The 14,077-nt window shown below is 40.8% G+C and overlaps 2 protein-coding genes across 2 annotated transcripts in view; both read left to right on the top strand.

Moving 5' to 3' along the window:
• The first annotated feature begins 702 nt into the window (after positions 1-702).
• zgc:162171 (uncharacterized protein LOC565931 homolog) lies at positions 703-6,829 on the top strand. Its single transcript, XM_034164303.1, has 4 exons — positions 703-1,265; positions 5,360-5,490; positions 5,945-6,088; positions 6,607-6,829. The coding sequence occupies exons 1-4, from the start codon at positions 1,073-1,075 to the stop codon at positions 6,823-6,825; spliced, it is 687 nt and encodes a 228-aa protein (XP_034020194.1). The 5' UTR covers positions 703-1,072; the 3' UTR covers positions 6,826-6,829.
• si:ch211-200p22.4 (phosphatidylinositol-binding clathrin assembly protein) overlaps positions 5,818-14,077 on the top strand; it is a 118,461-nt gene continuing 110,201 nt past the window's right edge. Inside the window, exons 1-2 of the mRNA XM_034164293.1 lie at positions 5,818-5,828; positions 11,755-11,765. The gene's annotated coding sequence lies outside the window, so the exon portion shown is untranslated. The remainder of the gene's footprint in view (positions 5,829-11,754; positions 11,766-14,077) is intronic.

Here is a 14,077-nt window from a genome sequence, read left to right as displayed (position 1 = left end):
TGTATTTATAGTTTGTGTTTGAATTACAGGCATATGATGCAAAAACTACAGGAGCATTTGATTAAAAATAATAACCACCACAAACAGCTAGTTACTCCTGCATCCAGATGGATCCCAATGTTTAATTTTAATTTTTATATTTTAAACCAGTTGCAGACTTCACCACCGGCTCCGGCAGATGTGTCGGAGCGCAGGTTGGGAGGCTGCTGTTTGGGACTCTGGGTGGCTGCAGCAAAGCAACTGGTACCATCTAAATATAGGCTAAATACAGGATAAATACAGGCCAAAGAAAAGTGGTGATAGTTTTCAGACCAGCAGGGTCACGCCTTAGTGCCGATGCCTTCATGGAATGTCAGAATTTACAGTTTCACAGCATTAGTCGTTGTGACGGCTTTCCTGTGTTTTATTCTTCCAAGAGGAGGCCTTTTTCTTTTCAGAAGTGAGGGCTTTAGGTCTCACACTGTCAGCCTGTACACACTGTTCGTGTTCTGCAGCGTCAATAAACTGATCACGCACGGGTGTATTGATCCAAACCCAGGTGGGCCCTCCCTAATAAAGTGGCCGCTTCGCTGGCAGAGAGGGGCGTGGCTGTGCAGAAAGACTGCTGCAGCGCAAATGGTGTTGACAGGGACTTTTTGTGTGACAACACAGCAGTGCGCGCACAAACCGCAGGCTGTGATCAGATAACATGTTTCTTCTCCTTCTTTGACTTGGTCACGGCAGCGTTCAGGTTCTTCTTTTCTGCTTTTGCGCAGCTGAAATGGACTTTCAGCCCCCGAGGAGATGATCCATCGGTTTCTGGAAGGATAATGCAACTCGGGGGACCGACGAAACAATGATCAGATGTTTTTGCGGATTACGTCTGCGGGACTATTTCGCTTTTTTTGGGAACTCCGCTGCTGTTCCCGCTTACCTCAGTGAGCAGTTTTAAGTGATACGTGACTTTTAAAGATTTTATTTTCTGGAATATGACGTGCCATTTTATTTTGCGGTGTTAGTTCTTTTATGTCGGTGTCAGACTCGGAGAGGTTTTGTGCGTCATTACGCGCGCGGTGCGCCCTTCGTCGGAATTATGCACCAGGAGCGCCTGCTCAAAGTTCTGGTCATCGGTGACCTGGGAGTCGGAAAAACGTCCATCATAAAGCGCTACGTCCACCAGGTGTTCTCCCAGCATTACCGCGCCACCATCGGGGTGGACTTCGCCCTCAAAGTCCTCAACTGGGATCACAAGACCGTGGTGCGCCTCCAGCTGTGGGACATCGCTGGTGCGTAAAGGTTTGCGGACACGTGGTGGAATGAACTGTTCGGTTCTCATAAAAACACTCAGCTGCATTAAAAAACTATTATATTCATGTTATTGGCTGACAGTCTGACCAGTGCAAGATCTGGGTGGAATTTTATTTACAGAATGTTAAAATTCAAATTTAAGCAGGCGGAAATAAAAACGACTTGACAAATAATATAATTAATTGGTTTCACATGGTTAAGGAAAAGTATTCATCTTTCATTTATCTTTAAAAGGAGAATATTAAGTTTGAGTCATCACCATTTATGCAGCGTGTAATTAAAACTGCTAAAAACTCTGAATATGACATTATTTGACCACTTTCAGTGGCGGATCTAGGGGTGGTGAGGGGGTTACATCTGATTAATGAACGCTGCTGCCTGAGTTACAGTGTTTAAAATAAACACTGTGCATTAAAAATGACGACTAGGAAGTCAGTATTTAGCGTCTTACATTGCCTTAGAATACAGGAAAAAATTTTCCGAGGGGCACGCAGGGGGTGCCCCACAGCCCCTTAGTCAACCAAGTCACTGCCCCCACCTTCAGCTGAAGTTTGAATCACTTCTATTGATTGGCACCATTAGTAATCAGTTTGTGGAGGAAGAAGGCACTCCGAGTGCCTTTGTAGTTTGATATTATTGTCTGTTTTAATACTTCAGTCACATGAAATTAAAAAATAATTTTGTTTTATCCTGCAGTCTAGTGGAATGGACGTTTCTTGCAGGATCCAGAGCAGAGACCGTGAATTGTTGCTTAACAACAAAAATAGGAGTGAGTGAGTCACTTTGTGTTTGAGTGTGAACGCTGCACAGTTGCAAAAGTAAAGCATGTCTTATTATTTTGGGGGAGTTATCACTGGATGCATCTTGTTAACGTTGCGTGATTGTGATCATGTTGAGAATGTGGTTAACCTCCACACCTGCAGACAAAATGACTTTACCCTCCAGTATCGACCAGACGAGGTGCCGTCAACACACAAACTGTTTGTGCAATTTGATACTTTTGGAACCCTTTTTTGTTGTTATCTGTCAGTTTGAATGTTTCTTTTCCATGCAGTCGTTGAGCAACGTGACACTCGATAAGAGTTATTTTCATGACAGTGTTCCTTCAGATGGACTTCAGACTGACAAAGGTGATGCGTTCACACTGGAGCCACTGTGCAGTTTGCAAACAGACTCTCTTTCTTTCAGAGTTGGCAGATTGTCCGTGTCAGTGTGTGACAGCAATAACTCTGTCTTTGTTTACTCATGCGTTTGCTGACTCTCTGCAAAAACTTTGCATAACTCTGTTTTCACCATCATCAGTATGTCAAACCCTCATGCACCATGAGCGCTCCCAAGACTAAAGCTAGAAGGGATAAAAAACAAAAACAAAAAAAATCTCAGTACTCTTCTTTAAAAAAAAAAAAGAAAAAAAGAGAAAAAAGATGCAAAATGTAAAGGTTTCAACTGCAGGTTCGACCCAAATGAGCCATGTAGCAGATGGTCACCAAACGGTGTGTGAGCTGGCGTTGAAGCAAGGCACAGATGGAATAACTTGTATTTCTGCAAATGATTTGAAATCATTGTAAATTTAAATTACATTGTTCAATGTTCTGAGATACACATCATCCTCTCACAATCCTATGTCTTATGTTGATGTATGCAGAAATGTGGAAACACAATTTTGGCATGAAATGGCTTGTTTTTAGGCTTTGTGACATATGTCACAGAAGTCCATATCTGGACTCCTGCTTGCTGTGTGAGTCGTGCTCACTTTCTGATCGGTGGTCTGTAGGTTGAAACACCCGTACGAGCTGCAAGAGAGAGACAGAACAGCGCCCTTGCTACTTTCAGTTCCTTTTCATTTAACGCAGCAGACACAGAAATACATAACTTATTTGAGAGCTTCTTTTTATTATTTTAAGGAACCATCACATCAGTGTTTATGGGCTGTTTTACATGATGACAATATATATGTTAAGACACTCTGTGACCTATATTAGCTTACTGAAAAATGAGCTGAATACGACCCCTTTAATACAAAATAGACAAACTATGTGTATTTCAGGCCATAGCACAAAATACACGGCATCTGCAGACCATTTAAACATGCTTCTTGTTTTTGCAAGCAATGAGGAAAAAAGAGAAATTGGGTTGAGAGAGTTTCTCTCTATCTAATTCTTTGCACAGTCAAGATCATGTGAAGGACATTAGCCGTCAGGATACAGACATGTTCATTTTTTAATCCACAAACACGAGATCTTGGTATGAGTAACAAAAGACACATTTTACTGCACAGTTTAGCTTTTTAGCTGTATTTATTAACTACAAACACCGAAGTGAGGCGTTATGGGAACATTCCTGTTTGCTTGTTTTTGTACATGTTAACATAAAGTTTCACTTTTTTTAAAAAATCAGATTTGAATTTTAGTCAGTAGGCTCATTGGTTTGATCCCCGTCTACTCTGTCTGTGTCAAAGTATCCTTGAGTGCAAAGTATAACCGGAATCCATAAACAAGTAAATGTGATAGTTTGCAAGAAATTGGCAATACTCAACAGTACCATTATACTTATTAGTTTATTATTGACTAGCAGCAACTCCAGACTGCACAGCCTGCTGGCACATAGCTGCCTAACTGGAACTTCCCACTAGTCCTAGGGGCCACTAGTCCTAGGGTAGACTAGTTCTACTCCTAGGTTCCACTAGTCCTAGGGCCCAATAGTTCTACGGTACACTAGTCCTAGGGTCCACTAGTCCTGGTTAGGGTTAGGATGAACTTTAAAATCACTTTGGGGTTGTAATATAGACCATCAAATAATATAAAGAGGTTTGGGTCAATGGACCCTAGGACCAGTAAACCGTTGGACTAGTGGACCCTCCTTCTGGCTAACAATGGCTAGCCAAGTTAGCTTATGGAGGCAACTGTCTGATTTCACAAGATACTGTTCTAATGAAGTGTAAGATGTTCTAAACATACCTTGCTATGGCTGTGGATGAACATTACCCCGTCGCCCTCTGGTGGCTGTTTTTGGTCAGTGAAAACATTGACCAAGACTTTGGTATTTAATTCAAATGGAAATTTTCCATCCTTCACGTGTGATTCTGTGAATTGCGATGTTTGGCTTAATTTGTAGTTGACTGCTGAACCATTCCCGATTTATTAGCGGATACTGGCCAATAAAGATTGCTACAGTCATGCTAGCATGGCTAACAGTGGCACACAATGATAGCTTAAGGCAGCAGCTGCTATATCTTTAACTATCTATGTCACATAATTTAATTTCATATATTTATGCTGTACTGAAGTATAAACTGTTCTAAAACTGGCCTGATATAGTTTAACAGCAGTCACAAGGTGATATTGATTAGTACACTGTTAGTTGATGTAACTGTTCATTTGTTATCTGGAGCCCAGTCATGCTGTCCTGTTAGCTTAGATAGTTAGCATGTATCTAGCTCAATTAACCATTAAGCTCATTGTGAACAGAGATGTTAGTCAAGAACAGTGTATTATCTAAATTACTACAGTATTATGGTGCTGCCATGATGTTCATTTTATTAAATAGTTTAATATTACAGTTGCAACAGTATGCACGCATATTTGTGTAGAGTTAGCGCCAGTGCGGCAACACCAACAAAAAGCGTCATACCATACGACTGAGCAAATAAAAATGTAATTTTCAGTCGCTAATGTGGCCACAGCATTAAATAAGTCTTGAATACTGTGACTAAATGTTGAGAAAATCTAAATAAAAATTTCACAAATGAGAAGAAAACAGGAGAAAATATAACTGTTTTGTGCTTTTCACAATTTCTTCTTCATTTTCTTTTTATCTTTGAAATGCAGATATGAGCCAACAATCATTACATTTTGTTTTTGTTTTTAACAAAATCTTTATTGTGTAACTTTTCTGTTTACACTGATTTAAAAGAGATCAATTGGGCTAAAGTCCTGGGTGATGTTTTACAGTGCAGGGTTAATAATAATGTTTGGTGTCCGTTCTGCTGATTCAGCCACATTCCTGCTCATCGGTTTTTAATTAATTGATTTAACCAGTATTTCTGTTCATTTTTATGTATTTTGTCTGCCAGGGCAGGAACGTTATGGCAACATGACCCGCGTCTACTACAGAGAGGCAGTGGGAGCACTTGTTGTCTTCGACATGACTCGACTGTCCACATTTCAGGCTGTCCTCAAATGGAAGGGAGACCTGGACTCCAAGGTAAATAATGGCCGAGAGAGGAGGGTTCATATAGGATAGAGTGAAGGGCAAAATGTGGATTTGAAGTTGGAGTAGGAAGTTGGAACAAAAAAAAGAGGATTTAAACTTGATCTTTTATTACATCATTGTATTACCTTTGTGATGTCACACCAAGGACAGATCTTAGGAACGGTTGAAAGTAAAAGATGCGTTTTGAACTTGATACTTATGTAGAGGTCTGTGTAAGCTATAAGTTTAAAAAAAGGAATAAAATAAATTATTTTAAATCAAATCCAGAATCACCCTCAACTTTGATTCAGCTCTTCTCTGGGTCAAGAACAATCTCGCCTCATATCATTGTTGATATCAGCCTTTGACTTTGAGTTATCATGTAAATAAACAAACATGGGTCATCGTACGATGAAAGTACTTTGCCATCACATTTGCTCATCTGTCTGTTTCCTGGTTGTGGTAGGTCACCCTGAGTGATGGCACGCCAGTTCCAGCTGTTCTATTAGCCAACAAGTGTGACCAGAAGGGTTTGTGTCCCAAACTCCCCAAACTGGAGAACTTCTCCAGAGAACACGGATTCCTTGGCTGGTATGAAACCTCTGCCAAGGTAATGAAATGTATTTAAGGCACTGCACTGACCCCTATAGGCCAGCCTGTGTACTTACAAAATGTGTAGGGGTGGTGGTGATGGGGAATCTGGACATCCTGTTCAGGCAAAGCTTTCAGTTGGTTTCTAATAGAAGTGATTTTAGTAATGATGTAAACAGTTGTCCAAGGGGACCGTCACCCTTTTAACTAGTAGGTCACTGTTTTTTGTTTGTCTGCTTGTTTTTGCCATGTCATCTTATTCCGTTTGAATATTGAATAATTTTTAGATGTCCAGAAATAATCTATAGATTATTCTACATAAACATACAAACTTTTGAGGAAAGAAGTTTGATTTGTTTTTTAATAATTCTGCCAAAATTATCTTATCCTTTCAAATTCATCTTGTGACTTCTTGTGGTTGGAACCAGATCTAGACATTGTCACCAGTTCACTCACTGAAATACAGCAGTCCTGCTTGTGATTTGATCTATTTCTGTCTTTGTTAACCCACCACTGACTTTCATCGTCTTGATTCAGGACAACACCAACATCGATGCCGCCGTCATGTGCCTGGTGAACAACATCTTGTCTATGGAAGAGCAGAGAGCACTAACGGATGTTAATGCAGAAGGAAGCATTCTAGTGCTCCCTCACTTGGACTACCATACAAAAAAGAAGAGTCCCAGCGGATGTTCCGGTTGCTCTACGAACAAACCCAGAGAGACGACCAAAGAAGGAGGGATTGATCTAAACTAGGAAATAAGACACATCCTTTCAGTCATGTGTCAACACATTTCTGAAGACATTAAGGGAGATGATCTTGAACTTTGTAAAGTTCTTGGATTTGTCATTCCATTGAAATTGAACTCAAATTGAACAGGCGATACAGATGTAAAATTGTGTATCATCTGCATATAGTATGACAACACGTCTTTACCCTCTCACCAAGTGGAAGACTGTAGTTTAAAGAGTAGGAATTATTTTAATACTTAAAATGTCTTAAGTTGAAATTAAATTGTTGTGAAGTCACTCACATGTATTGGCACTGCAAGTCACAAGTTCATGATGGGGAAGTTGAAGTGCAAAGATTTACAAATTACTTTGTCCCACTTTCCTGAGTTGCTGATTACTTGAGTCACAGCTCCCATTTCAGGGAATTTCTGGGAATTAGGATCCAACTGAAGTGAGAGAGTGTTTTGAACTGCACATGTGTGATCTTTCATAAGTTTGATACTGCTTGAATTGTTGATGTTACAGATTGTCAAACATTTTGTCATTTTTCTCTCTTTCTTGCCGTCATGGCTGAATTGGAGCTGCAAACGTAATAATTCTGGTGATTCCAATGCACAATTCCAGGATTGTTCCACATTAGCAGAGGTATGTGCTCTCTGAATGCCCTACTGGGAATTGTTAGACTGAGCTGAGAATATGATTTACAGTTGCCAAAAGTTACCTTTTTCATTGTTTTGGAGAATGGTGACAGAGGTCCAACGCAGAATCTGTGTAGGTTCTTTTCCACCACAGAAGGGGAACCACTGAATACTGAACTTCCTGGTACTGGACCCAACTTCTTCCTTGGTTCAATTCAATTTATTCATGCAACACCAAATAAGGTCCTTCAAATCACTTTACACAAGTAGATTGAGCCCTTACCCACCCCGCGAGCAAGCACATTGGTGAGAGTGTTCAGACTTCCCCTTCTGGAATTGGAACGTATTGGAATTCTGCTGCATGACATCCAGAAATGTCCAAAGCAGTGGTTTAGAAAGGAAGGCATTGATCATATTTTCAGACTGTTTGTACATTGGAGAAAAATTAAACTCTAACCCTAACCCTAATCCCAACCCTGAACCATTTCAGATGAAGTAACTGCTGAGGCTCCATGTTTAGAGCTTTACTCTGACTCCCAAAGTCAGATCTCAGAAGTGAAGTGGAGTAGGTCGGGATTAGTTCTCAGTTGGGAGTCCACTTTGGAAGTGTACGTTTCTCCATGTACAACCCGAGTTGCATTAGGAAGGGCATACAGCGTAAAACTTGTTGTATTCCAACGCAGATATGTACTGGATCTGCTGCGGCGACCCTGAACATCCGGGCTCATCCGAAAAATTAACAACAACAACAGCATCAATCAGAATATTGGAAGAGTGGGACATGTCTGGACTTGTCGGGCTTTTGTTTGCGTGCCATTTATGAAGCATTGTTGCGAAATATGGAGTCTCGGTGGCCACTAGAGGCCACTGTTGCTTGTTTGTGCAACATGTCCCCTTTAAACAGGGAAGGAACCACGAGTATTGTTTCAGTTTTTTATTAAATGTATGTGAAATATGCCAAAAAGAGATTATTATAGTTTGGTTTACAGTTTTAAATATTGCACAATTTGCCAGATAAAATTAAAGAAGCAGTTTGAGCCACTAGAGGGCGCGACAAGCCTCTGCTTCTTGCACTGATTTCCAGCTGTGATTCCAGGGTGTCCCTCGCTGTGTACTTTAAACCAAAAATAAAACCTTCTCTATGCTCCCTGCCTCCCTGTTCTCCTTCCAGACTCCTGCATCGCTCCTGCAGGAGCAGCTCCTTGTTTTTGTTCCAGGAGCTTCTATTTTGGGATGCAGCCTCTTTCTTCTCTCTCCACCTGATGGGTTTGTGGTGATTTGGATCAGCACTGACTGAGGCCCGGGTTCTGACCGAGGTCTCTGCTGAAATATTCAGGCTGAGCAGATGCTGAATCTCTCATCTGGACACTTTGATTTTTCCTCTGAGAAATGGATTCTTGCTCTTTCTTCTTGTCTGAAGGTGTAAAGCCAGCAGGGACTGAAGACCACGTGTTGATCTGTGAGTCTGGACAGCAAAAGGAAATCTGTGTTTGAACTCATTCTGTCATTTTGTTGATTTATTTCGTCTGTCAGCTTTTAGTCACGTGCATCATTATGACACTTCGTTCACTTTGCAGAAACACGTGATGTTCTTCTCAAAGTCATGGTCTTCTTTCATTTCGGGGTCAGTTTCTTTAAAGATTTGATATTGTGCCGATCTGATGGTTTGAATCTTGTATTTTAGACATTACATCTTTGAAAGAAAATGTCTCTGTTGCTCATATTGCACCTTTAATTTTTAGATCGCATTCCTCCTGCACACTTCTGTGTTGCACTATAAATAGCTCTACCTGACATTTAATTTGTGTTTATGATCATCATAATAACAATGTTTCATAACATTATTTATTTACAGGTCAGCTGAAGTTATTTCTAGGACAGTTACATCATATTTTATTTTCATATTTCTTTGAGCCTGTTTGCAACTGTGGAAAATAAAGTTCTGGTAAATTCCAGTTTAAGTAAAATAACACAATTAGTAATCAATAGACTTCAATGTGCAACCTTGAGTACAAATCTGGAAAATGATCAGCAAACCAGATTAAGAGCAATCAAAAAAAAAGAGAAAAGATTTGATTATGATTTGATATGATTAATTTTTTTCCCCTAAGAAGAGAAAATGAATCAGCCCTTAAAGACAGTAAGTGAAGCATTGCAAAGCTTTTATTCAAAGTCATATTCATTAGAAAAATACCAGAAACCTTGTAAGTAGGTTCATAAGTATTTGGACTTGACAGCTGTTGTAATTTTGCAAATCATAACTCTGCTCCTACAATGTTTCACTGGGACACGTTTGATCATAAACCAACTACAAATCCTGTGCAGATGATTTTGTTTCAGTCCTGTTGACAGATTCTGATGTTTGGGGAGCACATCCTGCAGCAGATGGCCTCTCTATGCACATCACTAAGCACGCTCTGTCTCTCTCAGACTCAACAACAGGCTTTTGAACAACAGCAACTTTTAAGTTCAGCACCAATGTTGCTGCATGTCCATGCCTGAGGAACATCCTGAACATCACAGTTCAGGACAAGGTCTCCAACCTGGAGGCTGTGGAGAAACGTGGACTTCCTCTGATCCACAGCCAGCTGCACTGGACCGGACATGTCATGTGCATGGATGACCATATGATCCCCAAGATGCTAATGTATGGAGAACTGAAAGGACCATGGAGGTCTTGGAAGACCTTGCAAGCACTTTGAAGATGAACCTCAAAGCCTGACAGCCTGTGAGCTTGACATTACCTGTTGGGAAGTCCGTGCCCTTGGCCGACCTTCTTGAAATCAAAAACAGGCAGGGTGGTGCAAACATCATGTTTCTATTTTTTCCTAATACAGCTATTATTCAAAAGAGTATAAGTGCGCTCAGCACTCAATTTCCTGGGCTGTTACGCCACCTACTGGTGGGCATAAGCACAGGTTTTCCAGGACTTGTGAAGATTCTTTGCATCATGAGAGAGTCAGCAATGTATTATAAAAATATTTAGAGAAGTCCTTCAGTAGCTTGTATTGAAGTTAGTGTATAGAATTTAGTGTCACCTAGTGGTGAGGTTGCAGACTGCATTGTTTTGTTTTGTTTTTGCCGGTAATGACTGTTTCCCTTTACATTTCCATCTCTTTGGTGATGCAGATTCATGCTCTCTTGCCTTCTCTTGTGAGATGTATGTGTGAGCTTTTATTTCACAAAAATGAGGGTTCTCAAACTTCACCCTCGTGTAGATATGAAGGGTCGATTCGAAGCGTTTGAAAACACATGGATTCATTGTTGCTGGGAATTATACAAGAATTAATAACTGCAGGTAATTATATAATAATGAATAATGAACAGATGGTTAATAAATGTTATATTCCATTTCTGCAAAACCAACACCCCTAAATCCTGCACACTATAGCTTTAAGCATAAATTACTAATAAATGTTGTTGAATTGTCTCATGATCGTCCACATTTAGGCTACGAGCAATGAAGGCCACATATCAAAATCAGCTTTATTTCTTCTCTTTTCAGTAAATCTGGTCTAAATATTCACCGTGAAGATGTCTTCTGCTCTTAAGATCTTGATCAGTCTGCTGCTGTTTCTCCACTTTAGTCGAGGTGAGTGATTTGAGTGCATTCATCATTTGGTTCCAGCGTGCTGATAATTGGACTCTAAGGAGGATTTTTATACCTGAATGTGTTTATGCAGAAGCCACACATCGATTTTGTACTTTCAAAGACTGTGATCACCACAAAGGTACTTCAGAACGTATTTTGGCAGGTGCAGCCTTTTGTTGTTGAGACAGTTTGTTGCTTACATATTCAGTGCTGCTGGGCAGCTTGTTTTTTTTTTTTTTTTATGTTTTTTTTATATTCCTGCAACTGTCAGTCCAAACACACAAAATGACTTTTTTTTTTTGTCTTATTTAGCAGTTAACGGTGGCGGTCCCTAGCATCCCTCATAACTACAATAAAGTGCCTTAAAAAAATGTGTGTGTGTGTGTGTATATATATATATATATATATATATATATATATATACAGTGAGGCAAATAAGTATCTGATCCACTGTTGACTTTCCACGTTTCCCCACCTACAAAGAATGGAGAGGTCTGTAATTTTTATCAAAGGTACACTTCAACTGTGAGAGACAGAACCAATAATAATAATAATAATAATAATAATAATAATCAGAAAATCACATTTTATGATTTTTAAATAATTAAGTTGCATTTTATTGCATTAAATAAGTATTTGATACAATAGGAAAACATAATATTTATTTAATATTTGGTACAGAAACCTTTGTTTGCAGTTCCAGAGGTCAGATGTTTCCTGTAGTTCTTGATCAAGTTTGCACACTGCAGCAGGGACTTTGGTCCACTCCTCCATACAGATCTTCTCCAGATCTTGAGTTTCAGCTCTTTCCAAAGATTTTCTGTTGAGTTCAGGTTTGCAGACTGGCTCGGTCACTCCAGGACCTTGAAATGCTTCTTACGGAGCCCCTCCTTAGTTGCCCTGACTGTGTGTTTGGGGTCATTGTCATGCTGGAAGACCCAGCCATGACCCATCTTCAATGCTCTTACTGAGGGAAGGAGGTTGTTTGCCAAAAACTCGTGATACATGACCCCATCCATCCTCCCTTCAATACAGTGAAGTTGTCCTGTCCCCTTTGCAAAAAAGCACCCCCAAAAATAATGTTTCCACCCCCATGCCTCACGGTTTGGACAGTGTTCTTGGGTTTGTTCTCATCTTTCTTCTTGGGACTCCGACGAGGACGGTCGCATCTCCTCCTCTCTCCTCTATATCTACTCCAACCTTCAAAGTTCCTATTTCACCAGGCTGTGAATTCTTCAAACTATATTGGATTAATCATGGAATTGATCAGCTGGTCTCTGAATGCTATTGACACCATTTGTTCTACAAGAAGATCAGGGCCGGAGGACCCTGTGTGCCCGGATGGAACTTACCCTGCGGGCTATGTTCTCAATGCCTGGGAGGTGTGGCGGGTCGCATGCTTTACGCCATTCTCTGTGGAGGATATCAAGGATTTATTCATATTTGGTTTCATAATAGGAGGGCTGGTACTTATTGGCTTATGTGCTGCCCTGACCTACCGGAAGATTGGCAAGACGGCTGCCGCCAAAACCACGTCCCCTCGCTTGTCCGTCATGATTAATGAGTTGGGTAAGGGGATGCATTCTCAGACTGCGTTAACCCTTGAACTCAGACGCAAATTGGATAACAAATGAGCAAATGCACACCTTGCAGGAGAAGATGAAGATTTCAGAGGATGGGGAATTTTCATAATTGGACCCTGGTTTGTTCATGTGAAGCTGGAAAAGTGTTTTTCACTGCTCAACCACAAACACGGCAGGCTTATCAGACTCTCAAGGATAAAATGCCCATTGTTTTTCCTCCAGAAGAATCTCTACGGCCTTGGGAAGATTGGCTACCTCCTTTTCCCTCTTACTCCAGTACACAAGGACAGACAGACTCACACATGGACAAAGACTGAAGCATGCTCCACTTTCTCCCCTACCTCCCCTCCTGCCCCCATCACACACCCCATCCCGGCCACTGCTCACGCCCCCCTTCTCCCCTCCAGGGGCTGCGCGGTTTTAGCTGCGGCAGGTCCCCATTCCCCCCAAGCTAGCGGCGGCAGGACTCATGTTGCAGTGGCTACCACACACTCACATTGCCTCAATTTGGAAAACGGACTATTTCAAGTTTAGCGCACATAAACAACGTCAAATGTATATGTGTTGTCTTAATTCTGATGTGTGCCATTATTACGGTAAACAAGTAATAATTGTGGATTAATTGCTGTATCTTGTCTGTGGAAATGTGACTGTGGACGTAATCTCATTGTTGTTGCACTTGTAATGAAAATGACAATAAATCTCATTCAACCATCCATCCGTCCATCCATCTTCTGAACACAGCGAGTGGAGTTGATACCAAAAAGGTTTATTTTGGTCTCATCTGACCACATGACCTTCTCCCATGCCTCCTCTGGATCATCCAGATGGTCACTGGTGAACTTTAAACGGCTTGGACATGTGCTGGCTTGAGCAGGGGGACCTTGCTGCCCTGCAGGATTTTAAAGAATGACAGCATCATGTGTTACTAAAGTAATCTTTGTGACTGTGGTCCCAGCTCTCTTCAGGTCATTGACCAGGTCCCCCGTGTAGTTCTGGGCTTTCTCAGAATCATCCTTACCTCACGAGGTGAGATCTTGCATGGAATACCAGACCGAGGAAGATTGACAGTCATCATGTGTTTCTTCCATTTTCTAATAATTACACCAACAGTTGTCTTCTACCAAGCTGCTTGCCTGTTGTCCTGTAGTCCATCCCAGCCTTGTGCAGGTCTACAGTTTTGTCCCTGGTGTCCTTAGACAGCTCTTTGGTCTTGGCTATGGTGGACAAGTTGGAGTGTGATTGATCAAGTGTGTGAACAGGTGTGTTTTATACAGGTAACAAGTTCAAACAGGTGCAATTAATACAGGTAAAGAGTGCAGAATAAGAGGGCTTCTTAAAGAAAAATTAACAGGTCTGTGAGAGACAGAATTCTTGCTGGTTGGTAGGTGGTCAAATACTTATTTCATGCAATAAAATGCAAATTAATTATTTAAAAATTCTACAATGTGATTTTCTGATTT

Source organism: Thalassophryne amazonica, chromosome 23 (genome assembly GCF_902500255.1).
Source record: "Thalassophryne amazonica chromosome 23, fThaAma1.1, whole genome shotgun sequence".
In the NCBI taxonomy this organism is placed as follows: Eukaryota; Metazoa; Chordata; class Actinopteri; order Batrachoidiformes; family Batrachoididae; genus Thalassophryne; species Thalassophryne amazonica.
Note: the sequence above shows the minus strand (reverse complement) of the source record. Positions and strands in the feature narration are given on the sequence as shown.

Coding starts and splice junctions, on each gene's coding strand:
- zgc:162171 (XM_034164303.1), top strand. CDS start 1,073: ATGCACCAGGAGCGCCTGCTCAAAGTTCTGGTCATCGGTGACCTGGGA. Junction 1,266..5,359: donor CCAGCTGTGGGACATCGCTG/GTGCGTAAAGGT, acceptor TTTGTCTGCCAG/GGCAGGAACGTTATGGCAAC. Junction 6,089..6,606: donor GGTATGAAACCTCTGCCAAG/GTAATGAAATGT, acceptor GTCTTGATTCAG/GACAACACCAACATCGATGC.